Raw genomic sequence first — 27477 nt, 5'->3', positions numbered from 1 at the left:
ATGTGGGGTTTATTTGGTTGTTGGCCGACCTTGACGAATTGTCTTATAACGCAAATAAATTCTTAACTCCATGAATACTTATCGGAATCGGATGATATTTAGATCAATCCTACAGCTCTCAATGATAGGGATCCAAGAAAAATATCAGCTGCCATAAATAAAATGACCCACATGGAGTTTGGCGCTAGTTGCCAATTTTAACACTTCCTCTCAACTAGGGAGAACTCCATCCGTTGATCCATATGTCTGACTGTATTATCTTTGCCATCAGTGCCCTGCACTGCTCTGATCTGTTGAGCTCTGCTCTACTTTGATCTGCTGAACCATGAAGAAGAAGAATTGATCGAGAATGTTTCATACCATTCTCTATTGACCCGAAGTCAGTTTCATCTGAAGAGAGTGTGTCACATCACTCTTACTGACTCGAAGTCAGTTTTATTAATCCCAGATCAATGGAGGTCATCCTAGCATAGGGAGTACAGTAGATACAACTATGCGTCCATCGATAGTACTACTATGGTCCCTATCCTCATTTCCCTGCTCATTGATCATATGAGAGGTACTTCCCATGAGTCCCTGACTGCATGGGTAGGATGCCTCGACAAGAGAACTAATCATCCTGTCCATAGGAGAACAAATCATCCTGTCAGTGGATGCCACAAAGAACTAATCATCCTGGCCCATAGGAGAACTAATCATCTTGTTCCACAGTTGCCACGGAGAACAAATCATCTTGGCCCATAGGAGAACTAATCATCATGTTCCATAGTTGCCACGGGGAACAAATCATCCTGGTCCACAAGAGAACTAATCATCTAGTTCCACAGTTTCCACGGGAGAACTAATCATCCCGGCCCACAGAAGAACTAATCATCTTGTTCATAGCGCACCACCAGGGGAGGGTGAGTTGCCCTGTGGTCGTATGTTGCTCTAGTAAGTACCCCAAGCCCCCCAGAGCTCCCAGAGCTCAATGCATGCAACATGTAGGACCCTTATAAGAAGGTCTCTCAATGACTCCAAGTCATTTGGGAAAGTCATAGATTTGACCTTTCCCTGGGGCTTTGAAAAAATGTCTGCGACCTGTACATCAGTCTTGATGCGATGGAGCCTCCTCCCTCATCGACTTACCATATCGCAGATAAGGCAATATTTGATGTCTATCTGCTGGAGCAATCATCAAATACGGGATTCCTCAATAATCGAATCCCCCCTCTGGTTGTCACAGAGAATCACAGTGGTATTCATCATGTGTACAAACAACTCACTTAAGAGCTTCTGCAACCATGCAGCTTCACACGAGATCATACTCGTAACTATGTCTTTGGTCTCGGTGGTTCTTATAGCAACCGATTTCTACTTCCTACTCATCCATCATATCGAAGCAGAATCCAAAGAGAACCAACGCTGAGAAGTGCTCTAGTGATCCTGCCCAGTCAACATTTGAATAATAATGAAGTTTCATATTTCCGACAGTGTATCTCAATCCATGAGTGATTGTGCCCCGAAGATATCTCAGAAGAATCTTGGCACCAATCCAGTGAGGCTCAACCAAATATGAGCTCACCATGCTAACTGAAAAAACATATGTCTGAACGAAAGTTCACCAAGAACATCGACACGAATGAGTTTATGAAACTCAGAGGCATTTCCCAAATCTGGTCCAACATCACTACCATATAACTTTTGAAAGTTAAGATCCTCAAGGTAGTCACAGGCTTGCAATTTATCATTCCACATCCGGAATCCAACACCCTCTTACTTCTGCAAATAAGAGGGTCTGCACCTATCAGAAATAGGTCATCCTCATAAGGTGCTGGTATGAGAGGTCTATCATGCACAACCTTTGGGTAATGGTTTGGATCGGTTTCACTGTTAGTGAATCTCAGCTTCATCTGACAGGTATCAATCCTCTCATACTACGCCCGAGGATTTTTGCTTCAAGGCGTAGCGGGATTTCTTTCACTTGCATACGTGAGATTCCTCATCATCAATCTCAAACCCCTCGGGTTGTTCCAAACCTCTGGACCTGCTACATGAGGGGAATGGTCCCCTTGTAAGATTTTCCTTCGGTACATCTCAGACATGTACTTTCATGTTCTTTTTGAATCTAGGCATCCTTCTCACCATCTGACTCATAGACCTCCAGTGTCATGTGTCAATGGACATGGTCCCCAATGGACTTCCTGCAACTTGATACAACCCTGAACTCAAAAACATATTTGAAAATTCTATTTTCAGACACGTACCTTTCCATCAATAAGTGCCACCTCGTAACCTTTGACTTCCATTGCTGAAATGGACACCAGGTTCTTCTTGCGATCAGGTACATAAAAGAGATTATATAAATGAATCGAGTTACCCTTATTCAATTGAGAGTTAACATTCCCTACACCCTTTCCGGGATAGGTGGCATTGGCTCCAAGTATAATCCCACGATTGTTTCCATCTCTACCAAATTAGAGAGTGCACCCATCTATCAGATGAAGTGCCTTGAAGCACTACAATCAATAAACTAGATTCCCAAAGAATTTTAAGGAGAGGGCCAATACAAGATAACGCTTCTTTATCTTATCAGAAACAACATTTGATTCTTCATACTTGGGGTTCCTTGCTTTCTTTGAAGAGTCGACCATTTCCTTGATGACCTGCATTACCTATCATTCCTTTGATCATTAAAGATGTCCCTGGAATGATTGTTATCAAGAGATGTGTCTCTGCCATTCAGACACTCCTTCGCATAATGGCCGAACTTATTGCAACCAAGGTATCCGCCTTTCCTTCCACCCTTAAATCCGAACTTCCCAATGAAGTGATCTTTAGGTAGGCCATCAGAAACTTCCGCTACGCCATTATGATAATATTCTCTGCTTCGACTTCACCCTCGGTGAATTTGAAGAGGGATGAGGAATCCACTGATCCTTTTGTCCTTTCCCAACTGTCTTCGATGATTGCTCTTTCACTCTTGCTTGGGCATTGCATTCACCTCAACTCTGATTCCATGTTAATTTTAGGTATGTTCTATGCTTAGAGCAATTTATTTCAATTTTCACAGTTAGCTCCATAACTTTTCCAGATTAGCAATCACATCAGCATTAAATTAAATTGCAGATAGAACACAAACATAAATCGCAGAAGACAAGCCAAGACAAGAGGACACAAGATGTGGCGCTAGCCAGGGACAAACCCCAATGTGGGGAAACCCTTGATCAATTCTTCTTATATGTTCTTCAATAGTTCAACAGAGAGAGAGAGAGATAGTACATTTACAACAGAAGTCAACACTTTAACTTGTCTAGATAAGAGCATAGATCATCTCTAAGAAGATGATACATGAGATCAGTTAAAGACATGTTGCTTCAACTAATTCTCCAAGGTGACTCCTTCACCTATTGTTGTGCTACATTTCATCATCATGTTGCACCTCACCGCACCGCACCATGCTGCACCCATCATCACTATGCTGCATCTCATCACGCTTCATTAATCATGATTGTACCCATCATTGTACTGCATTATGTGCCAATGCTGCACCATGTTGCCATCCTGACCTATGTGTTGGTTACACCTTGCTTGCTTGTTGTCCCTTGCTTGCTTGTTGTCCCTAGCATGCTTGTTGTCCTTAGCATGCTTGTTGTTGCATGCTAGTTGTCCCTTACATGCTAGCTGTAACATTGCATGCTTGGTGTATTTGCTGCTAAGTACCATACAACTATCCTAATGTTAGTTAGCTATCCCTTGCATTCTGCTCTCCTTCGGAGACAGATGCTCCGGCTGTTTCGGCAGTTCCGGGCAGTTCTGTCAGTTCCACTTGTTCCCAGCAGTTCCGACAGTCTTGACAGTTCCGGCTTTTCCGGTAGTTCCAACATTTCCAGCTTTTCTGGCTTTTTCGACAGTTCCTACTTTTTCGGAAGTTTGGGTTTTTTCTGAATTTTCCAGCAATTCCAGCTTTTTCGGAAATTCTGGATTTTCCGGCAGTTCTGGCTTTTCTGGTATTTCCAGCTTTTCCAGCAGTTTCGGCTTTTTCGACAGTTCCAGCTTTTTCAGTAGTTCCGACTTTTCTGGCTTTTTCGGTAGTTCTGGATTTTATTGGCAGTTCCAACTTTTCCAGCTTTCTGGCCTCTGGATCAAGGCAACATTATTCCTTAGGATATCTCCTCCTACTAAAACCCAAAGACAAGTAGAGAGAGGAAGAGATCCCAAGTGTGTTGAAATGACTTGAAGGCCACCTCTATTTATACTAAAACATTGAGCACATGTGGGGTTTATTTGCTTGCTGGCCGACCTTGACGAATTGTCTTATAACACAAATAAATTCATAACTCCATGAATACTTATCAGAATCAGATGATCTTTAGATCAATCCTACACTTCTCGATGAGAGGGATCTAAGAAAAATATCAGCTGCCATAAATAAGATGACCCACATGGAGTTTGGCCCTAGTTGCCAATTTTAACACGTTATCATGAAAGGTGGCTTTGGTGTAATTCCATAGTGTACACCCTTTGGATGTATCTCGTTGCTCTAGTGCACCCTTGGGAAGTCCTGTAGAAACTTGTTGCATGATCTTCAAAGCTCCATGGTGCAATGGGCAAGTCTCCTATGCCATAATTCATCGATGTCTCGACTCTGCACCTTCTCTTCTTTCGTGCTCAAATCAACACAGTCTTCTACATCCAATTTGTTGAGGTTCTTCACACAAACCCAATCCGCTTCACCTGTCCCATGGCGACATGTCTAAGGAAATCTTTTCCTTTGCTAAATATCACATTGTAGCCACGATTTCCAACATAACAACTGAAATTCAATTCTTCTTCAAACTCAAAACATACATGACATCTTTTACTGTGAGAGGAGAACCAGACTCCCTCTAAAAAGTAATTGTACCGATACCAGTTGCACTATGCCTTCCATCATCTCCCATCTTGATGTGCATCCGAAGGTCCTTCTCCTCCAAGTCACTGAAAAATTCGTTGTTTCTTATCATATTGAATGAGGCTCCACTATCCAGATACCACACACCACCCATTAATGATGTCACCATGCATGCAATGAGTGTGAAATCCAACTCGAATTGTGAAGCTAGGGCTTCACCTACCGCTCCTCATGAGAGCTATTTTCCGACCTTCTTGTGTGGACACTTCATGGAATGGTGTCCCAACTCATGACAATGAAAACATTTAATCTTCGACAAGTCTTTCTTTTTTCCCGCTTGACCAGAATCTCCTCTGGATTGGGATTCCTTCTCTTTCCAGCCAAGGCACAGTTCTCCTCATTTGCAACCTTGGACGAAGTTCCATCTCTGTTTTTCCGCCTGATCTCTTCTTGCACGAGATCAGACCATAACCGCTCCCAACTTGGTAGTTTGTCTCTACGGTTCACGAAATCATGATAATTGTGCTAGCTCTTGGGAAGACCCAACAGATCTAGAGCTACCATTGATCTAGGTGGATGTTGGTGGCCACCCACCTATCCCACTTGGACCCCCACAACTGTCTCTTTCAGTTTTTTCAATTTCCATATTTGTAGCACAATTTACTATATTTAGCAGTTTTTTCAGGTCCTAAACTTTTGGAGTCGATTTGAGGCCCTAAACGACGTTTTTTGGGAAATCTAGGAGCAACATGGGTCCATGGATTGATGTTTATCTTCCCAAAGTTATAGTTCTCAGATAGATCTTTCTAACGAGCTATTGTACGCATCAAACGAAGATCGGGTGCCAAAGTTACGACCCCGGGAAGTTGATGTACCAATTTACCCAAAACGAGGCTCACAGTTTGGTGTTTCATCTTCTAGGGTTAGGTTTTTGGATGTTTAGGGTTTTCCATTGTTTCTCAACAATCAATAGGTCTTCAAACCTCAAGGTAACACAGTTCAGAGGCATGTAGCCACCACATCTCTTCTTAGAGATAAGCTACCATCTCCCTAGCTAGTTTATTTCCATTTCTGTTTGTAAGCATATTTCAGTATTTTACATTAATGAAATGAAGTATTATTTCCACTGCATCTCTGTGTTTATGGTTATCTCTGTAATTTGTTGTGTTCCTGTTTAAATCCAGATAAGTGGTATCAAAGCGGTCTGCTCTTTCTCTATTTTTCTTTGCATGTCCCCACCTCTTTTTCTTTGCATGTCCCCAACGAGGTCGGGATCTAAGGAGTTAGGGCTCGATCTGGTTGAACCTTTGCAAGATCAGCCTCGAAAATCCTGACGGCCTCCCATGGCGGATGAAAAGAAAGACGAGGGGGCAGGAGATCCTATCAAAATCTTGCTCGAAGAAGCCCTCGAGCGACAAAGGAATGCGATGATGGACAACTTTGCCCAGATCCTTTAGCGGCTGCCTGAGGCGACACGTCGGCTTCCAACATCTACTTTGGAAATGCCACACCGTTTAAGGTACATGTTAATTTTGAAATCCCCATATTTGAGTGTCAGATAGACATAGATGCCGTAGATAAATGGTTAAATCTGCTAGAGGGTTATTTTTCTGTTCGTGATTTTTCCGGTCGGGAAAAGATTATTTTCGCTCTTCTCAAAGCAGCCCCCCACGTCAAGGACTAGTGAGAGACCTACTGTGAGCAGAAGGATGAAAGTACGAGCTCACTATTTTCAGCTACACCCACTTGGAATTCATTTCGAGAGGCCATCAAGGAGCAGTACTACCCTGTGAAAAGCTATGAGGACAAATACATAAAGTGGACCACGCTGCGATAGGGAAGGGACCAAGATGTGCCAGAGTTCACAAACATTTTTCATACCCTTCGCACACAGTTGGGTATCAAGGATTTTGAGCTACATTTGGTACTCAAATACCGTGGCTGCCTACATAGGTACATCCAGGAAGAGATGGAGTTCTTGAAGATCTCCTCGCTCGGCACGACGTACCGATACACTATTAAAATTGAGCAGAAGTTTAAACAAAAGAAGTAAGACTTTGGATTTGCAAATCCGAATACCAAAGGACAAAGCCAAGGCAGGGTGACCCAAGACAACCTGTCGAAGCCGCAGGAAAAGAACAACACCATGAAGTCGAAGAAGGACACATGAAAGTGGTGTGATTTCCATAAGAGCCCCACTCACAACACAAGTGAGTGTTGGACCAAGCAATCGTTGGTGGTCGAGTTGAAGGCTTCAGAATCAGATGCATGTTCCGAACCTGAGTCAGAACCCAAAAAGGGGAATGGCAAAGGGAAGCAGATGAGCCCAGTGCCACTGTTGCCACCGCCAAGATCTAGAAGAATGAGCCTGAAGATCCAGAGGAGGGGGAGCGTCTTTTCCACTCACAAATGTGGGTGAAGGGTTCGCCGCTGCAATTCATTGTCAATAGTGGCAGCCAAAAGAACCTCATTTCAACAGAGGTCATGAAGCGGTTGGGCCTACCAACTACACCACACCCACAACCGTACAATATCGGGTGGCTTCACCAAGGATGAGATCTCCGAGTTCGCCAGCAGTGCCGCCTTCCCTACAACATCAAACCCTTCACAAACGAGGTATTGTGTGATGTTACACCTCTGGATGTTTGCGATGTATTATTAGGCCAACCATACTTGTGGAGGCGACATGCTGTGTATGAGTCAAGGCCTTGCGCTATTATTTCTTTGGGTAATACATTATACAGGATACTGGAGGTAGCCCCACCTACCGCCACCTCTTTGATCACTGCTAAGAAATGCAGCAAGCTCATCTCCCATACTAGGAAATTCTTTTTCTGTCTAGTTCGCTCCCAAAGTAAGGGGAAGATCGTTGCCACATCCATGACCCCCGTGAAGGGTTCCTCCATGCAACAGCAACAGAGGGATACGGTCATGAAAGAACACAGGAACAAATTCTCCTCACCCACAGGGGAAGCACACAAGTTTCAGGTGGGCGAAAAAGTTTGGTTACATATGTAGAAAGAATGCCTTACAAGAGCCCATCAGAAGCTTAGACCACTCCGACATGGTCCTTACAGCATTACCAAGGTTGTGGGAAACAATGCTTTGGAGCACAACATTTCTCCATTCCTTTGCCGACACCAAGTGTTCAATGTGTACCGCCCTCGACAATGCTTCCCACCATTACTGGACACATCCGAGATTGCAGAACAACTCACCAGGGACCAAGTTCAGCAGATGGATGAACTCAACGCAATGGGGACCATTGCTTCCTAAGGGGGGAGAAATGATCTAGGTGGATGTTGGTGGCCACACACCTATCCCACTTGGACCCCCACAACTGTCTCTTTCAGTTTTTTTAGTTTCCGTATTTGTAGCACAATTTACTATTTTTAGCAGTTTTTCGAGTCCTGAACTTCCGGAGCCGTTTTGAGGCCCTAAACAACGTTTTTTTGGGAAACATGGGAGCAACATGTGGTCTGGACGAATATTGCTCTTCCCAAAGTTATAGTTCTCGGATAGATTTTTTTAACGAGCTATTATACGCGTCAAATGGAGATCGGTTTCCAAAGTTACGACCCCAGGAAGTTGATGTACCAATCTACCCAAAACGGGGCCCACAGTTTGGCGTTTCATCTTCTAGGGTTAGGTTTTTGGATGTTTAGGGTTTTCCATTGTTTCTCAACAATAAATAGGCCTTCAAGCCTCATTGTAACACAGTTCAGATGCATGTAGCCACCACATCTATTCTCAGAGATAAGCTACCATCGCCCTAGCTGGTTTATTTCCATCTCTGTTTGTAAGCATATTTCAGTATTTTACATTAATGAAATGAAGTATTATTTCCACTGCATCTCTGTGTTTATGGTTATCTCTGTAATTTGTTGCGTTCTTGTTTAAATCTAGATCAACCATATCATCTTCTAGAATAGTAATACCGACCCTGCCATGTTCATCACAACAATGTGTGAATTTGCTAAAGTATTGTGGAATTGATTCATCCTTCTGCATCTTGATGCTACGAAGAATGTCCTTCAGTGCCAACTTCCTATGGTAAATGTTTTCCACATGGCGAATGGAGTTTCTTTCCCATGGAGATTCGAGACAATATGATCTCAAACTCCCTCTAATATGATCCTCCTCACTTTATCTACATCCTTCTTCCACTGAGCGAGATCCTGGGCATCAGTTGCTGGGGGTTTAACACCATCTATCTTGATGTAATCTAGTAGCCCGTTATCATCTAATACCACCTCCATACAGATCTTCCATGCCACAAAATTTGTGGTTCCTTCCAAAGTATACTTGAGCCTGAGTTCGATGGAAGTCATCTTCTTAGTCCTAGAAAAAACTTGCAACACTGATCTTGTAATTTGAACCTCCTACACAAACTTCGAATTCTCTTCTCTTCTATTATGATTCTTGCTCTAATACTATGTAGAAATTTCTTGTGGATTCAAACTGCTTGTGTAATATGCTAAAATAAAAGACTTGAATCTACTCTACTCATCAACAAAAGAAATTAATTGATCGAGAAATTAAAACATAAACACGAGACAAGAATCAATCACACATGCTCATAGATTTATCTAAGGGGAAAGCTTGTTGCTCAAAACCTATATGTATTGCATTAGATTAGAAAATAGAGAATAAATACAATTCTTGTTCAAGCGTGAACAATCTTTGCACTAGGATAATCTATCTCACTACCTCACAAGCTGACTTTAGCCAATACTTAGCCAATTCTGCTGCCTGCCAAGCTCCTATTTCCTTATGTTGTTTCCTTGGGAATTAGCCCCAAATTCCCAATTAGAATGGCACAATCTCTATAAGCCCTTCTTTGACTACATGCACCACCTGTACAACTCAGAGAATTATACAACTGATAGTACACTAACCTTGAACTGCAATCTCAACTGGGTAAATCAAATTTCATCCATGCATGAGCTAACTATAGCTGATTTATCAATTAACTGGTTGAACACTGAAGATGCACCACAAAACTAGACCTCCTATTAGTTCGTCCAACAATTGGAACTAGTTTAACTGACTTTACCTCAGGTTAACTGATTTAAATTATTACAACTCAAATTAAACTCAACCTAGGCTCCTAACATTTAGAAACCACTTTACATGACTCAAGTTAGGCCCTCAACTCGAATTAACTTAGCCAACTAAGTGAAATTAGCTTAGTTAACTCATTCTTGTTGTCTTGTGATGTGGAATTACAATTTTCTCCTAATTTAATTCAAGGGAAAATTAATTCAAGATATTCTTGTTGCCATTTTCAATAAGAGAACAGAGAAATAAGACTCACAAACAACAACGAACACAAGAGATGATCTGGGAAACCCTTACGGGAGAAAACCCAATTGGAAGATGATGATTTTGTGCTTCCTCTTTCTCTAGATGGAAATGGATGCAAGTACAAAGGAGTGAAACCCGTGGCCCATGGGATACTACAATACACAAACCTCCTTGTTTTCTTTATCTCTATCCACTCTTAGCTACTTTTCTCATCTATGGGACAAAAATGCTTGAATAGAATAAAACCCCTTTTCTCCCAGTGGGCCGATAATCACAATGCCCAATAGACTACTAGTGGTTAAGTTTGACTCCAACTCTTAACTAGAGTTTAAATATTGACTCTTGTAGAATTTTCTTCATTATGATCACATGTCTACCTCCTTTTCCATTAATAATATGGGTCGACGTGACATCCTCTCGAATTATGGTGGTTAAAATAGGAAGGTCAACTTTTGGGTGACATAACTTTTGCATACAAACTTCGTTTGAGGTATTTCTTATGCCGTTGGAAAGGAATTTGAGTGTAGAATAGCAATTGGCGGTGAGACATTTAAGTAATAAAGTTTTACTCCCCCAAAAATGCCATTTAATGCCTCAAACTGTTTATGGAAGGTTTCAAATTCCAATTCGTCAAACTGTGACCCATTGTTAAAAATGGTCTTGTAAGTTAATTCCTCCAATTTATCCACTCTAAAAGCATCAAGATGGATGACAAATAATATAATGATTATATGCATATAAAATCCAAAAATTAATTAAAAGAGATAACATAATTAAATTAAAGTATCTCAAAATCACATTTCTAAACCATAAGCTATTGGGTAACAAAAGAAAATTAACTTTTACACTCAAATTTTAAAGAATCCTACCTATTAATTCTTATATTCAAGTATGTCAAAATCCTTCCTATTAACTCTCAAAAATGTGAACGAATCCTTTTTATTAACTATTACATTCAAGCATGTAAGAGTCCTTCATATAAGCTCTTACACTCAAGCATGTAGAAATAAATCCTTCATATTAACTCTTGAACTTAAGTATCCTTCCCATTGTCCTAAATGTAACACATTGAAATTACAAAATACAAATTCTATCCTAAAACGCAACACATTGTAATTACGAAATACAAATTCTATACACTACAATATGGCCACATTAATAACCATAAGCCATAACTTCAACCCCTATCTCCAAATGCTCTCATATTTGCCTTAAAATGTCATACCTAATACCTACTTTAAAGTGTCAAATAAACTCTTAAAAATTGAACGTAGGAAAGATATAATACTCCGTAAAGTTTTTGTTCATATGATATCTATTTTCAATTACCATACCTCTATATGTTTAGACATTCTATTTCAAAATAACAATTTTGCATCGTTAATATTGCATTTTTAATATATAAATGCATATAATGAGGTAATTTTTTATTTATTTATTCAGAATCTGTAATCTGAATAAATGGTATTTACGCTTTCCATAATTCTTCTAAATTTCTGACTAAATTTTACCCAACACTGATTAAAAAAATAATATTATCCAGGTAATTCAAGAAGTATTAATGTTTAACAATTTCATAATTTTTTATATTAAAGGGATAGGGAAAGCATGTAGAAATGAGATAGGTGAAATTCCTCGCGAGCCCTTTATAGTTGATCGCTGGAAACTCGTTCACTTGCTCTGTCGAGTGTTTACTTGATTGGCGCCTTGGAATTGCTTCCGGGACTTCAAATGCTCCTTTCTCTGGAGCATTCTCGAATTGGACGTTCATTGCAGGGAACTCTCACTTGCTCTGTGAAGTGTTTGCTTCATCGGCGCCTTGGAATTGCTTCCGGGACTTCAAATGCTCCTTTCTCTGGAGCATTCTCTAATTGGAGGTTCACTGTTCATTCCATCATCATCTCTCTCTGCCACTTCGTTGTCTTATCTGTCTATCTGTTTTGTTTACGGTGGATTCGATTATTAATGCCCATACTTCATCAGAACGAAGACAACGAAGACTCGGAGTAACATTACATCTCCTCACTTCTGCCCATCTCCAAATTGTGCTGCTCAGAAAATGTCATCGGTAGGAGGAGAAGAAGAAACGCAGCAACACCAGGAAGCACCTTCTGAGGAGCTTGAGGTGTTATCATTACCATCATTATGCAGCAGGGCAGAGGGAAACTACCACTACAAACAGGAAATGGCGAGAAATCTGCAGGAGCAGGACGACGATGATTACCGGGACAGATGGGAGTTCCTCAAGTCGTTACCTCACCGGTATTTACTGCAATCATCTGCTCCCCCACTCCATATGAGTAAATGTGAAAGGGGCTAAAAAACATTGGGTTAGGTGATTTTTGTTTTGGCGAGTGGCTGTTTACGCTATTATACTTTTTATTAGCTCGAATAATAGTTCACACCTACATCCAGGCTTTTACTTTTACCCAGTGGTCGGTGGACAAAGTTAGAAATGTACTTCATGAAAATTGAACCTCTTCACCAGTGGGCAATTAGGCATAAGAGATATCAGATATCTGCATATAATTTGAGCACATAATTTCAAAATTTGAAACTATTTTGTCAAAAGGCCAAGGGAGGCTATTCCTTCTCTGAAAATCAAAATTCAAATACTAAGTTGTCAAAAAGGCCAAGGCTGGCTATTCCTTTCTTCTTTGTGATGACTTCTTCTTCTTCAACTTGTTATGGAGTCCAGGCAGGCAGCCTTGTGAAGGTTGTGAGGACTTTTGAGTTCTCGAAGAGAGTCCCATGGAAAGCAGGCCAACCACGACATTGTTTTTTACCTTTTTGGAAAACTCTGCTTACAGAAACTTACAACCGTTCTTTTTGGCTCAGCTGCCACATTAGGCGGATGCAATCATACCAACATTATAGGTGAGAGTCCCATGGAGAGCATAATGGTCACCACATAAGGTTTTTGGGAAATACTACATATGGAAACTTACAATTTTTATTATTGCTAATACGTTGTGCTAGGAGGGTGCTATCACATCAGTGTTAATGCACTGGATCCCATAAGCCACCGCATAGTTGCTTCAAGCCTTACCTTTGTTTGAGATCTTGAATTCTAAGTTAACCTTATTTCTTACTCTTTGCTGGCTGACCTCTCAGTGCTACCCAATTTCCCCATCTTAGTTGCAAATTTTAGTTGCTTTGGACCAGTGTTACCAAAATCAGGGTTAAATTCCAATAAAATCAACAAATCGCCAGTTTTTCAACCAGACGATTTTATCAGCCGGGTTTTTGGCGAATTTTTCGAAAGTGGAAAAATCAGAATTAAATTGTAAAATCGTGATAAAATCACGAGTCGATTAAAAAACTTGCGGGGGTTTGTCTGGGCTGGCCCTCTCTACTACTGCTCCCCCGGATTCGCTGGGAAATTGGCTTATTGATAGTGGTGCCTCAAGGCACTTCATTGGCTACAAAGAAGCTCTCTCCAATCTGATAGAAAAGGAGACCAACCTGGAAATTGTTCTTGGGGACAATGCAAAATATCCCGTGAAAGGCGTAGGGAATGTCACTCTTCAATTGAATCAGGGTAATACAATTCATTTGCAAAAAGTCCTATATGTACCTGATCTCAAAAAGAACCTGGTGTCCATTTTGGCAATGGAGGACAAAGGCTACAAGGTAACCTTCATTGATGGCAAGGTACGTGTATGGAAAAAGAATTTTAAGGAAGCTTTCACTCTTGGGTTTCGAGTCGATTCATTATATCAAGTTGGAGGAAGTCCGTTGGGTGTCATGTCTTGTGACACATCACTTCAGTCCGAACTATGGTATCAGAGGTTTGCTCACCTTCATTATAAAGCTCTACCCAATGCAAGACAAATATTGACAGGGATGCTCGAGTTCCAAGTAGAGCAAGAGGGTGTATGTCCTGGACGTGCTGAGGGAAGCTCAAAAGGGGACCATTCCCCTCAAGCTAAAGCAAGACCTCCGATATATTGTAGTTGGTTCACTTAGACATATCTGGAATGATGCCTGTGAACTCTTTGGAAGGATATTTATATTACCTCACTTTTACAGATGATTATTCTCGTAAGATAAGGATGAAGTGTTCACTTGGTTTCGCCACTTCAAAGCCTTGATCGAGAATCAAACCGAAAAGAAGATCATGATCTTAAGGATTGATAATGGCACTGAGTATGAATCCAATGAGTTCCATGACTTTTGCAAAGAGGCTGGCATTAAGAGGGAGACTACAACACCATATACTCCTGAGCAGAATGGTGTGGCGGAAAGGAAGAATCATACGATTGTGGAAGCTGTCTGTGCTATACTTCACTCCTGAAGAGATGTTCACTAGTAAGAAACCTGACATATCTCATTTTAGAATTTTTGGAAGTCTTGTATATTTTCATGTGCCGAAGGAGAAGAGGAATAAATTGGGTGCATCTGGAAAGAAAGGAATCTTCGTGGGCTATAGCGAAAACACTAAGGGCTATAGAATCTATGTGGCTGGTCAAAGGGAAATCGAGATTAGCCATGATGTCACCTTTGACGAAGATATGGCTCTTAGCAAAGTTGACAATCTTCCTACTCAAAGGGGATCTAAAGAAGCTGACACCAGGGAACCAAAGGAAAAGGAAGATGAGACGATGCCCGATGTGGAAGAACCTATGGATCTTATTGATCCCCCTCCGCAAGAGCCTTCCTCTTCTAGGAAGAGGCCTTCATGGCTAAGGGGGACACTTGATGATGCTGAAGGGCACGTTGCACCCAGGGGAACCTTTCGGGAAAGTAAGAAGCCAACCAGGTATCAGGGATACTTGACCATCATGAGCACGATCATCCAAAATGAGCCTTTGTCATTCACAAAAGCTGTCAAGCATCAGGTATGGAAGGATGCTATGACTGAGGAATATGAGTCCATCATGAAAAACGATGTCGGGATGTGGTCCCTAGACCCCAGGACAAAGCAGTTGTCACTTCGAAATGGCTTTACAAGATAAAGCATGCGGTTGATGGAAGTGCGGAAAATTATAAGGCTCGTTTTGTCGCTCGTGGCTTCTCTCAGAAGGAAGGTATAGACTATGACGAGATATTTGCACCTGTCGCCCGATATACCACCATTCGCTAGATCATAGCCCTTGCTGCTTCGCAAGGATGGAACCTACATCAGATGGATGTGAAGACCGCGTTCTTGCATGGTTCGATCAAAGAGGAGGTCTATGTGGAGTAACCCGAAGGATTTGAGATCGAGAATCTCATGTGTGCAGGTTGAAGAAGGTCCTCTATGGGCTGAAGCAAGCACCTCGAGCGTGGTATGGGAGGATCGATAGCTACTTGATGAAGTTGGGATTCACTAGGAGTGAAGCTGACACTAACCTTTACTTTAAGGTTGAAGATGACAATCCTCTCAAACTAGTGTTGTACGTTGATGACCTCTTTTTAATAGGTGTAAACCCTCTCATTCACAAATGTAAGAGGGAGTTGGCTTTTGAATTTGAGATGAAGGACCTAGGATTGATGCACTATTTCCTAGGACTAGAAGTCTGGCAGAAGCCAGGGGAGATTTTCCTATCTCAAGGAAAATATGTGGTGAAGATATTGGAGAGATTTGGCATGGTGGACTACAAGCCCGTGATTGTCATGACGGAGCTTGACTTCAAGAAGTTAAGCGGTAGTGCTGCTAGACCTGTTTTACGAAATGCTACCGAGTATCGTCAACTCGTCGGAGCATTGATGTTCTTGGTGAACTCCCGTCTGGATATATGCTTTGCAGTCAACACGTTGAGTCAACATATGGTTGAGCCTCACCACACACATTGGATTGGTGCCAAGAATCTGTTGAGATATCTTCGTGGCACAATCACTCATGGGTTGAGATACACTGCCGGAGATGTGAGACTACTTGGATATACCGATGTTGATTGGGTAGGCAGTGTGGTGGACTGAAAGAGCACTTTCGGGTGTTGTTTCTCTTTGGGATTTGCCTCGATATCTTGGATGAGCAGGAAGCAGAAGTCGGTGGCTTTGAGCACCGCCGAGGCAAAGTACATCGCTGCTAGTATGGCCTCCTGTGAGGCGGTCTGGTTGCGAAAGCTCTTCAGTGAGCTGTTTGGATTTACATTGGATACCATCGTGATCCTGTGTGATAACCAGAGCGGGATTCGTTTATCAAAGAATCCCGTATTTCATGATTGCTCCAAGCATATCGATATCAGGTACCACTATATTCGGGATATGGTGCAGCGAGGAGCAATAAGGCTCCAACATATCAATACAGATGAATAGGTCATCGACATTTTGACGAAGCCTCTGGGAAAGGTCAAATTCTTGACTTTCCGAGAACGACTTAGTGTCATTCAGAGACCCTCTTATGAGGGTCAAGTATGATGTATTAAGCTCTGGGAGTTCCAGTGGGGCGCGGGGTACTTCTTGGAGCGACATGCGACCACAGGGCGACTCACCATCCCCTGGTGGTGCACTATGTACAGGGTGAAAGGTTCAATCTTCCCCTGTGACACCCCGTGGTGACTGTAGGACAGGATGATTAGTTCTCCTATGGGCCAGGATGATTAGTTCTTCGTGGCGACTGTGGAACAGGATGATTAGTTCTCTTGTGGGTCAGGATGATTAGTTCTCCGTGGCGACTGTGGAATAGGATGATTAGTTCTCTTGTGGGCCAAGATGATTAGTTCTCCTGTGGCGACTGTTGGACAGGATGATTCGTTCTCCTGTGGACAGGATGATTAGTTCTCCTGTCGAGGCATCCTACCCATGCAGTCTGGGACTCATGGGAAGTACCTCTCATCTGATCAATGAGTAGGGAAATGAGGTTAGGGACCATTAGTAGTACTATCGATGGACGCATCATTGTATCTACTGTACTCCCTATGCTAGGATGACCTCCATTGATTTGGGATCAGTGAGAGTGGTATGACACACTCTGAGACTGACTTCGGGTCAGTGGAGGATGGTATGATACATCCTCGATCATTTCTTCTTCTTCATAGTTCGAGCAGAGCAGAGCATAGTAAAGCAAGGCCAAGCAGTGCATTTGATGGCTGGGATAGTAGCGACGGTCAGACGGATTGCAGATGGAGTTCTCCCTAGTTGAGAGGGAGTGTTAAAATTGGCAACTAGGGCCAAACTCCATGTGGGTCACCTCATTTATGGCAGCTGATATTTTTCCTAGATTCCTCTTGTCGAGAGGTGTAGGATTGATCTAAAGATCATCCGATTCCGACAAGTATTTATGGAGATATGAATTTATTTGTATTTACTTGACAAATTGTCAAGGTCGGCCAACAGTTAAATGTGTGGCACACATGCCCAGTGAATCATATAAATACAAGAGAGGTTGATTCATTTTCTCATCATCTCATCTCACTCATTCTTCTCTTTCTCTCCTTAGCTTTAGGTTATACAAGGAGCAACTCACACGTGGGAAGAAGGAGGACGCATTAGGGCGAGGACGTTGAAAGGAGGATGCAATAGTTGATGAAGGTCTCTTTGACCTGCGTTGACCAAGCATTGGCTCATCAAGGGTGCGGTTTTGGTGTGGCTGCCTCTCCTAGGCAGGCCGCAGATTTTGGCACAAAACTCGAGGTAATCCGTCCACAAGTTTGACCAACATTGACTGCCCTAGTTTTGGGCAGCAGGTTGACTTCAGTCAACAACAGTTTGACCGTGTTTTTGGGGCTGTTCAAGGGCTGTTTCTTCAAGCTGTTCTAGGGCTAGTTGACCAGAAACTGACCAAGCATATTGGAGGTCAATTTCAACTCGTTTGACCAAGTTTGACTTTGCTGATCTAGGGTTTGTTGCCGTTGATATAAAATTACAGAATTCTGATTTTGTATTATTTCTCTTTGCTGAACTATTGAAGATAAAAGAAGATTTGATCAAAGGGTTTCCCCGCATTGGGGTTTGTCCCTAGCTAGCCACCACATCTTGTGTCTCTTGTCTTGGCTTGTTTTCTGTTGATCGTTTAATGTTTTATTTGCACTTTACTTAATGTATATGTGATTGCTAATCTGTGGCTAATAAAAAGAAAAGAAGTAAACTGCTCTAAGCATAGAACATACCATAATTTAACACATGTCCTTGGTCCATCGTGCAATCGATAGGTGCCATGTGAATAATTATGGAACAAAGGGGAAAAGACTTTATGGCCAAGTGCCATGGTCAAAGGGACTAACTATGATGGAGTACCTCATCTTGGGTGTATAGATGTGAGGAGGGAGCAATCGTGGATGCATGAGTTACCTCGACCTTTGTTTTTCCACCCCTCTAAATGCCTTTTACTTTTTCTTGATTCTTCTTTGTATTACTACTCGTAGCTCAAGGAATGAGAGCTTGCTTTGTATGATGTATAACAGTTATTACCCCCTTAGGGATGGGGTAGTTCATCGCCCATCAAGGGTTGGGACATGCAAGGGTTCCTTGTCTTCTATGAGATAGGGCAATATTGGCCAACAACTGAGTGATGGCCATATGAGTGAGGTGGAGTTCATGCTTGGCTTTTGCCCACATGCTAATTTGTAAGACCCGACCATCTTTTGCATTTTTGGTTTTTCTTTTCTTTTTCTTGTGGCCATCATATGCTATTTTCGTTTCTTTTAGTTGCATCAACCTCCCAGGGTACATTTCTGGGCCCTACCCAAGTATGACGATGTGTGGGTATGAAATTGTAATGTTCCTAATTAGGAAAAACAATGATATGCAAAGCAAAATAGTACATGCAACACAAAAATTCAGAAAATTCAGTGAACACCCATAAAAACTTCAGAGATGTCAATTGAGCCATTATATTAAATAATTGGAGCAAGAGTAAAATGGTATGGAAGGAGTGCACCTGGGCTTTCCTCAATGGCAAGCTTGACAAGACCCAATTGATAAAATAGAATGCCCAAGTGAGAGAATGAGTTGCTCCAATGATGCCTTGCGTTGCCCCAGAAAACTGCACTGCCTGCTAGAAAGATACTACTGGAAAGCCCATCTTTGGTGCTCAGAAAATTCTGTAAAATTAGCCCCAAGCTCCTCTTAAATAGCCCAAGCACCAATACCCATAAAGGGTTTGGTCTGGTTCTGACCCTCAAAATTTGGCCCCAACTACCACGCCCTCCTCCAATGGTTGGAAAATACAGCCTATCTGCAAACTCCCTGAAAAATCCCTCCAATCACTCCCAAAATGCCGAGTCTCACTACCACAAAGTTCTCCTTATTTTTCCTGGCAAAACCCAGCTCCAAAGCACTCCCCTCAGACTCCCACGCGTGCCTAGAAAATGGCTATTCCACAGGCCCTGGATGTACAAATTCGTATTGTCTCCAATCAACAACTTCCTGCCCCAAAACTCACCATTTGATCTTCCCCTGAAGCTCCTATGTCAAATTTCTCTCGGCAAACACCACCCGGAAGATAGCTAAAATGAGCAAAGCGTGATCCCCTCCTGTGTCCTCCTGGAATATGCATTCGCTGAGAGAAGGGCTATGTGTGTAACTCTGAATCCCTCCAAACTCTTCTGTAACTTGGCACAATCTTACCTCCCTAGGGTGGCACTCGTAGTCCACAGAAAGAAGGGTGAGCTCTCCCCTTGGAAAACTCTGTGCTAAACAACACTGTGACCCGACTAAGCAGCTCGAGCAACAATAGAAAATATGATTGACAAAAGACCCCAAAAGTGGTTGAGCTTCTTCTATTTATAATTTTGGTGTTGCCTTTTTCCATGCAGGTCCCTCCAACAAGCTTTTGAACCCCCTTCCTTGGCAATTCGAATTTCCTCCTAGGCAAGTGTGTTTTACCAATGCGTGTGGTCCCCACGCTCCACTAGAAAAAAGATTTCAGCCTCCCCTTTTTCCTAAGTCCTTCTCCAAAAATTTGTGGGTCCCATAGTCAACAAAAATGCCAAAATTGTGAAAACAAACTTAAGGAAAATTATTTTAGGAAGGGACATTACACAAATCCCAATGAACTAGTGATCAGTTGAACCTGAAGAATGAAGGTGGAATAGGGGCTTGTAATGTGAGATGGAAAGTGTTAAGTATGGAATAGGGAGAGATGGGGCTACGCTTTCTCAATCATGGTTTCCCAAATAGTTCCCCTCCTATACCCATTGGGCCATTAGGGGATGTCCCATTGGACTAGGATTGAAAGTTAATCCCCCATTTAAGGTGAGGGAACAAGATCATGGTTAAGACCTTGCTTTCTTCCAAGCTACCCTATAATCCATGTCCAAATACCCAAATACAAACAAGCATAAGCGCCCGATTGCAAAATGAATAAAGTACCTTTTGATCAGAAGCCCACCTTCCAACATGTGCTCTTGGCAAATAGACGAGGAAACATATGACTGATGTAGGTGGCAGAGATATGGATGGCACATCACATTGCCTACTAGTGGCTTTGAGGGGATGTTGGCTACTACCGAAAGAGATCAAGGGAGGAAAATTTATCCTATAGGGTCACCGACTTTTGATGGTTAACATTTGGCTCCAACTGGGACATGAGCTCATCATAGAGCACATGATCCATGTACTCGAACTAGGAGCTCACGAGAACTCCAACAATCTCCTAGGACAACAGACTTGTAACTTGCACACTACAATGCAACTGTTTGGGAGCATGTGCATTGGGCGTACGGTAATTGACAATGTTCATCAAAATAATAAAGCCATACAGAAAAGTAAATCTAGAGTAAGTGCAAATCTAATCTAAATGCAATCTATTCTAGCATGAGAACATGAGATGATATTAGCTATGCAAAGGAATATGTGATGCACCTACTGTATCATGCAATGCTAGCATACGATGCATGAGCTAAGTATAGTCATACAAACCAATGTAACCAACATATCATTAGATAATATAGCATCTTTTGTTCACATGAGTTCTTGTGAGATAGGACATCAAAATATCACATCCTCCTTTGCTAGATTGGCTTGATGAATGACAAGGGTGGGAGGTGGGAAAATAAGAGAACCATGCATCAAGGATCATGGATGAGGAGGGAAAGGAGGAATCCAACCCATGCCATTGGATCCTTTCTTACAAAGAAAGAATGGAAAATTCAACAATCAAGCTCATAAACTTTCGATGAAGCGCAACCTTGAGCATATGTTCCTCATCAATATTCTCAGAGTCATGTTTCAAATGGTAGGAGGAGATGAATGGCAAATTTATATTTCCTTAATTGTTATGGGAAGAACAAGGCGATACAAGGTCATTGTACCTTGAGAAAAACCACAACCCCTTTTCAAGGTGTTGGGGAGATTCATGAATTCCATGGCTCCCAAGATATTCTTTAAGATGGACATCGAGCTTCTCTTGGATATTGGTGACATCATGACTACATGGTTGAGGATCATCGTTATGAAACATGTAGAAGAGGCCCCTCTAGTGACCCATGCGAACTTTCATAATCTTAAAATGTGTCGTCACTAGGGTGAATTCAAAATGCCTTGAGAGATGCTTGCTTCACCCTAAAAGCATTGAATTTGATGTTTAATGAAGAACAAGGGCTTCGTTCTTACAATGGAGACGCCAAATAAGGATCTATATGGTCATATGGGGACAAGACACACGCTTCATGTCTTCGTCAACGACGCCAAAAATGTTTCCGCAAAATCTAGCGGGCCTTGGAGAGGGAAATCCTACAAGGCATAAACTAGACCAAGGGACAACAATGGGGTAGTGGCCCATTATCACCACAGCCAAAACCCCTTGCTCTTTATGGATTTTCACTGATGGGAGGAGTCTCGGTAGGAAAGAGATCACTTATGTTAGGTATTCTAAGGTTAATATGTAAGATGACCTCACTAGGAGCTCTTCAAGAAAGGCACAATTTAGGTTCAAGGCTCCACAGGGAGACAATTCACTTTCTATGATGAGTCACAAGACCCGGGGTTTGATAAAGAAGGCACAAGACCTAGGGTTTGATAAATTTGAGGAGTGCTGGAGTTTTCGAAGGTCAAGGCTAAGAGAAAAGGTTTCCAACAATGCCAACGTTGATGAAACCTTTAAGAAAGCCCTTAAGTTGAAGCAAGGCAAAACTAGGGTTTCCCTCTTAGGAAAACAACTAGGGCAAGAAATTTTATGGATGAAATTGAAGTGGATGCCCACTAAAAGGATAGATTTTGTGGCAAATACTATCCCCTTGATGTTTAGGCTCTCCAACCACCAAAACTCTACTTGCCTAGGGATTCACACCAAGCCCTAGTTTCCTAGCTTGGTCTTGAAAGGGCTGAATTAGGAGGGAGAAAATATGGATAAGAATAGAGTATGATCACCAACCAATTGGACCAGTTTCTTGCCCCTTGGGAGAATGGAGTCAAGGATGAGATAGATTAGCCAAAAATGTTTCTATAGAGGCTGAAATTTGATGCCCTAGCAAGAAAATTTCAAACTTTTACCTATTGAATGGAAAAATGGATTTCAAGGGAAAGCTACTAAGAGTTTACCGCTAGAGCAATTCATTACATCTTATGTATGAGTAATGCATGCAACATTCACCTAGAGTTAATTCAATTAATTTTCAACAAATTAGTGCACAATTTAGCATAACCTAGAATCAATTATTCCATACATTAGACATTGAGAAATAATTTTTCAACAATTAGGTGCACTTACAAGATAAAATGCAAGATTTCCATCCATTAGACCAAAGAATAGCTCCAAAGAATATCCAAGATCTACTCCAAATATCAAAATGCATCCAAGATATCCAATTCGTCCACAAGAGAACAAGTCTAAATTCCTCTAATGAGGCTGAAAATCCAAGGGTGTGATGATGAGAAGTTACAATGATATGTTTCTATACTTGTATGAGCCATACGAATGCCTAATTAGCCTACTAGCCCCTCCAACAATTAAAATAATGGGAAAACAGTAGTCTAGGCCACAAGCCGACCTAGTAGCCTTTGTGAAATAAAATAAATCTCCACATGTGCAAGTCGAATTGTTGATGTCATGCTAGAGGATACCTCCTTAGGGCTTGTGTTAAGGACCTTGAGTGCCTTAACTTGTGTAGAAGGCCCTCTAAATTCACCTTCTAGGGGTTGGCCCCTAGATCTGTGTCAAAATCATCTCATGGCCCCTAATTTTTGGTTTGGGGCAGAAAATGGGTCTCATGAGTCCCCCTTCGGTCAATATGCCCGATTTTGCTCCAATGTTGAGTGCACTAAAGATGGTGCTAGCCTTCCCATGTCCCAAGGTATGAGACAAACCTCATTTGGGCCTTGGATCAACTACCTGACCATGTAGTACTGCTAAGCCAATTGGGGGCATGTTGGTCCAGGCGCATCATCCCATAAATTATATAGGGCAAAGCGCAGGAGCTCTATGGGTGCTGAAGGTGCCCATGGATACAAATGACGCTCTATAACTATCTAGAGTCCTATGGCTCTCAACGCATCACTTGCAGGTGTCAATATATCCCTCTGTAGGACCTGGACCCCAATTAAGTTGCCTAGACGGAAACACCTATCAATTACACACAATATCCAGTGCTACAACTTTCACGATTAGGTACATTTAATCATTATTGCATCTAAATGAATTAAACTTGAAAGAAATGGGTAAATTAACACTTCATATAAGGCTTCTCTTCCAAAATTGGGGCCTTAGTCATGTAATGGTGTTACCTCCCTAGGTAGAAGTGGTTAATAGACGATCCTATTAAGTGTTCTCAACCCCCAAGGGGAAGTGACATGTCATTGGTACAACGTCCAATCAATAGGTCCCATGTGAATAATTATGGAACGAAGGGGAAAGACTTCATGGCCAAATGCCATGCTCAAGACTCAAAGGGACTGACTATGATGGAATACCTCATCCTGGGTGTATAGATGTGAGGAGGGAGCAATTGTGGATGCATGAATTACTTCGGCCTTTGTTTATCCACCCCTCTAAATGCTTTTTACTTTTTCCTGATTCTTCTTTGTATTATTGCTTGTAGCTCAAGGAATGGAAGCCTTCTTTGTATGATGTATAGTAGTTATCACCCCCTTAGGGATGGGATAGTTCATCGCCCATCAAGGGTTGGGACATGCAAGGGTTTCTTGTTTTCTATGAGATAGGGAAACATTGGCCAAGGAATCGGGTGATGGCCATATGATTGAGGTAGAGCTCATGCTTGGCCTTTGCCCACATGCTAATTTGTAAGTTTCAATCATCTTTTGCATTTTGATTTTTTTTTTTTTTTTCTTGTGGTCATCATATGCTCTTTTTGTTTCTTTTAGCTGCATCAACTTCCCAGGGTACATTTCCGGGCCCTACCTAGGTATGAGGATGTGTTGGCGTCAAATCCCAACGAACCAGTGGGCAGTTGAACCCAAAGAATGGACGTGGAATAGGATTTGTAATGTGAGATGGAAAGTGGTAAGTATGGAATAGGGAGAGATGGGGCTGCGCTATCTCAATCCTGGCTTCCCAAGTAGTGCCCCTCCTATACCCCTTGGGCCATTAGGGGAGGTCCCACTTGTCATGTTCCTTCTCAAACACATTTGTAACATGTCATCTATATACATTTTTGCACATTTTTGGCTAAGGAAAAGGACCCAACAATTTCAGCTTAGGGACTTAGGAGAAATTTCGGCTTAATTTGTTTGCTAGTGGAAGGTGGGGACCACCCACGTGGGAATTCGAACTAGGCCATTCGAATGGCTTAGAGGGAATTCGAAATGTTGATTGGAGGGGCCCAGATGAGGCAAAGAAGGCCCACGAAGACAAAAGGAGGAGGAGGCTCTCATTTGGATCATTCATTCGCCTTGCATATCGAATTTACTTCACTGTTTGCTCAGCTGCTTAGCCGAGTCAACTGGTTGTTCAACCACGAATCTCTCAAGCAGGAGATTCAACCTTACCTTCGGGGGACTTTGAGTTCCCGCCCTAGGAAGGCAGTTCCACCAACATTTTCGAGAGATTAGGGGAGTTTCTACAGCGCCATCACTCAGCTACACTCAGGGAATGCGTATTTCTGGGCCACAAGGAGAACACACAGAGGGAGATTGAGCCACATTGGATCAGCCACTTGTCGGAGGAGCCAAGGAATCTGAAGGACAACATTAGGCCAACATTCAGTGAGAGTTTTGGAGCCAAAGAAGCCAGCAACCCAACAGTTCGAATTCCAGGCCTGGGAGACAACGTAGAGGGCCAGTTCAACAATTTCGTGGGTCTTGAGGGCAAGAGCTACAGCCCGGAAACTCATCTGGGAAGTCAGGAGATCTGTAGGAGGGATCAACCCAACATTTTTGGACACTTTCCAGGAGGTTTTACAGTCAGAATCCAACAGGCCGAGTTTTGCAGTTGCAACTGAAGTTGGGCTCCTTGGGGGTCGAATTTCAGAAGTTTGAACCAACCAAATTCCTTCGTGGGTTTTTCTGGGTTTAGGCCAAGGAGTCAGGAGCTCGAATCTCATAATTTTCTGAGCACGGGAAGTAGTGATTCCAGCCCTTCGAAGTCAGCAGAAAGAGCAGTTTTCTGGGCAACGCAGTGCAGTTTGGTGCAACAGTTGTAGCAGCCTTCAGTTCAACTATTGCTCACCTGGGTTTGGTCATGCTTGTCCATTGAGACAAGCCCAGGTGCACCATTCTATTTACTATTGTATTTTGCTCTTGAAGAAGTAATAAAATGGCTTAGCAGTTCCTTATTTCCAACATTTCCATGGGTGCTTAGTGTCTATTTCGTTTTTCTGTTTGCTGAACTGATTGTATGCTTGTATATCACTTGTATTCCTACATAGGAACATTACAGTGGTATCAGAGCCTAGGTCTTGGCTCAACTGTGGGGATTTTCTCCTATGAGAGAAGGGGACCAGCAAAACATCACATACAGAAGGTAGAGGTACCGGAGTAGAGAAAGAGATCTGGAGATTACTCCAGACATGGAGGACAGGGGGAAAGCAGTGGTAGAAGAGGGGAACATGGTGGAACCCAAGAGAAGGGAAGAGATGGCTTTCGACAGCCTCCTGAAGGCTTTGAATGACTTAACCAAGGGCCAGAAAGAGATGCTGGAGGAGATAAAGATGCAGAACAGAGAGAGAACCACCCCTAGAGGGTTTCTATTTGGGGAAACTTCTGGAACCTCCCAGCCATTCGATCACCCCTCACTAGCAGCACAACACCCATCAACTAGTGGGCCAACTCAAGCCTCACAACCCTCTTTCGTACTAGCAAGGGGTGAAGACCTCACACAGGTGGGAGATCATTTCAGAGAGTGGCAATCTATGGATGCAAACTTTAGGGAAGCACGCTCTTTCAGAGATTTCTGCAAGCTCAAGCCGAATGAGAAGAGCAAGGGCTATGGAGGTCAGGGTACACAGAGCTATGAGCTGCAAAGGACCATAGGGAGGATATACTTCCCTACATTCGATGGCACTGCCAATTGCACTGCTAGGGCTTGGGTTGAGAAGATGGACACTTACTTCCAGCTCAATCGCATGACAGAAGAGGAAGCCATCAAGATGGCCATGCTGCACATGGAGGGGGAAGCCCATGACTAGTGGTTTCATGGCTTGGCCACCCTGAGGCATGCCAATGTGGCTTCTTATGAGGATTTCACCAGGAGGGTGGTGGAACGTTTTGACCAGAGGGATCCGAAGGCCCATTTCAGGAAGTTAACCCAACTACGCTAGACAGGCAACCGAGAGCAGTATATTTAAGAGTTTCTGTGAGTGTTAGTGATGGTTCTGGATCTATCAAAGGCTCGGAGGGTATACACCTTCATTGAGGGCTTACTTGAGCCCCTGCGTGGATTGGTGAAGTCACACATACCCTCCACACTACAGGAGGTAGTTTTGTGCACTAGAGATCTACAGGCGACCATCCCCAAGACTAGAGCTTCTTTCCCTGCATGGACCCCTTTTCCACAGAAGGGGCATGACACTAGACCTCCACCTCAGAGAACCACCCAGGGGCGGGGGCAGCTGGATGATGAGACACGGAAGGACCTCAGGAGGAGGAAGTTGTGCTTCACTTGCAGGGAGCCCAGGGCACCAAGCCATCAGTGCATTGTTGGCAAAGCACATTATATTGAGGTCTTTTCAGACAGTGACCAGGAGGACGAGTTGGAGCAGGAGTGTGGTGTGGGAGATGGTGAGAGTCCGACAGATAGGGGGTCACCACCACCACCTCCACAGGGGGCATCCTTTGCCCCATCCAAGGGAGTCCTTTCTTCTTTATGCGAGATCCCCAAATGCTTGACATTGAGGATCAGAGGCACCATACAGGGACAACGGGTGTCAGTCCTAGTTGACAGTGGGGCTGCCCACAACTTCATAGATGCCCAGTTGGTTTAGAGGAGGGGCCTCACCATGACTGAGTTTGAGGGCTTTTCAGTCCTAGTACCAGGT

The 27477-nt window shown here is 42.7% G+C and overlaps 1 protein-coding gene across 2 annotated transcripts in view; it reads left to right on the top strand.

The window, feature by feature from the left end:
* The first annotated feature begins 11796 nt into the window (after nt 1-11796).
* LOC149263356 (uncharacterized) overlaps nt 11797-27477 on the top strand; it is a 186367-nt gene continuing 170686 nt past the window's right edge. The window contains exons 1-2 of one of the 2 annotated variants that reach the window (XM_089426163.1): nt 11797-12057; nt 12164-12442. In XM_089426163.1, the coding sequence (XP_089282289.1) occupies nt 11912-12057; nt 12164-12442 (425 nt within the window). In that variant the 5' untranslated portion in view covers nt 11797-11911. Of the gene's footprint in view, nt 12058-12163; nt 12443-27477 lie in introns of those variants that run through there. The other variant, XM_089426167.1, reaches the window with a different exon arrangement.

Source organism: Pinus tabuliformis, chromosome 6, assembly GCF_031772625.1.
Source record: "Pinus tabuliformis cultivar Carrire ecotype Pingquan chromosome 6, CPIR1, whole genome shotgun sequence".
Classification (NCBI taxonomy): Eukaryota; Viridiplantae; Streptophyta; class Pinopsida; order Pinales; family Pinaceae; genus Pinus; species Pinus tabuliformis.
Note: the sequence above shows the minus strand (reverse complement) of the source record. Positions and strands in the feature narration are given on the sequence as shown.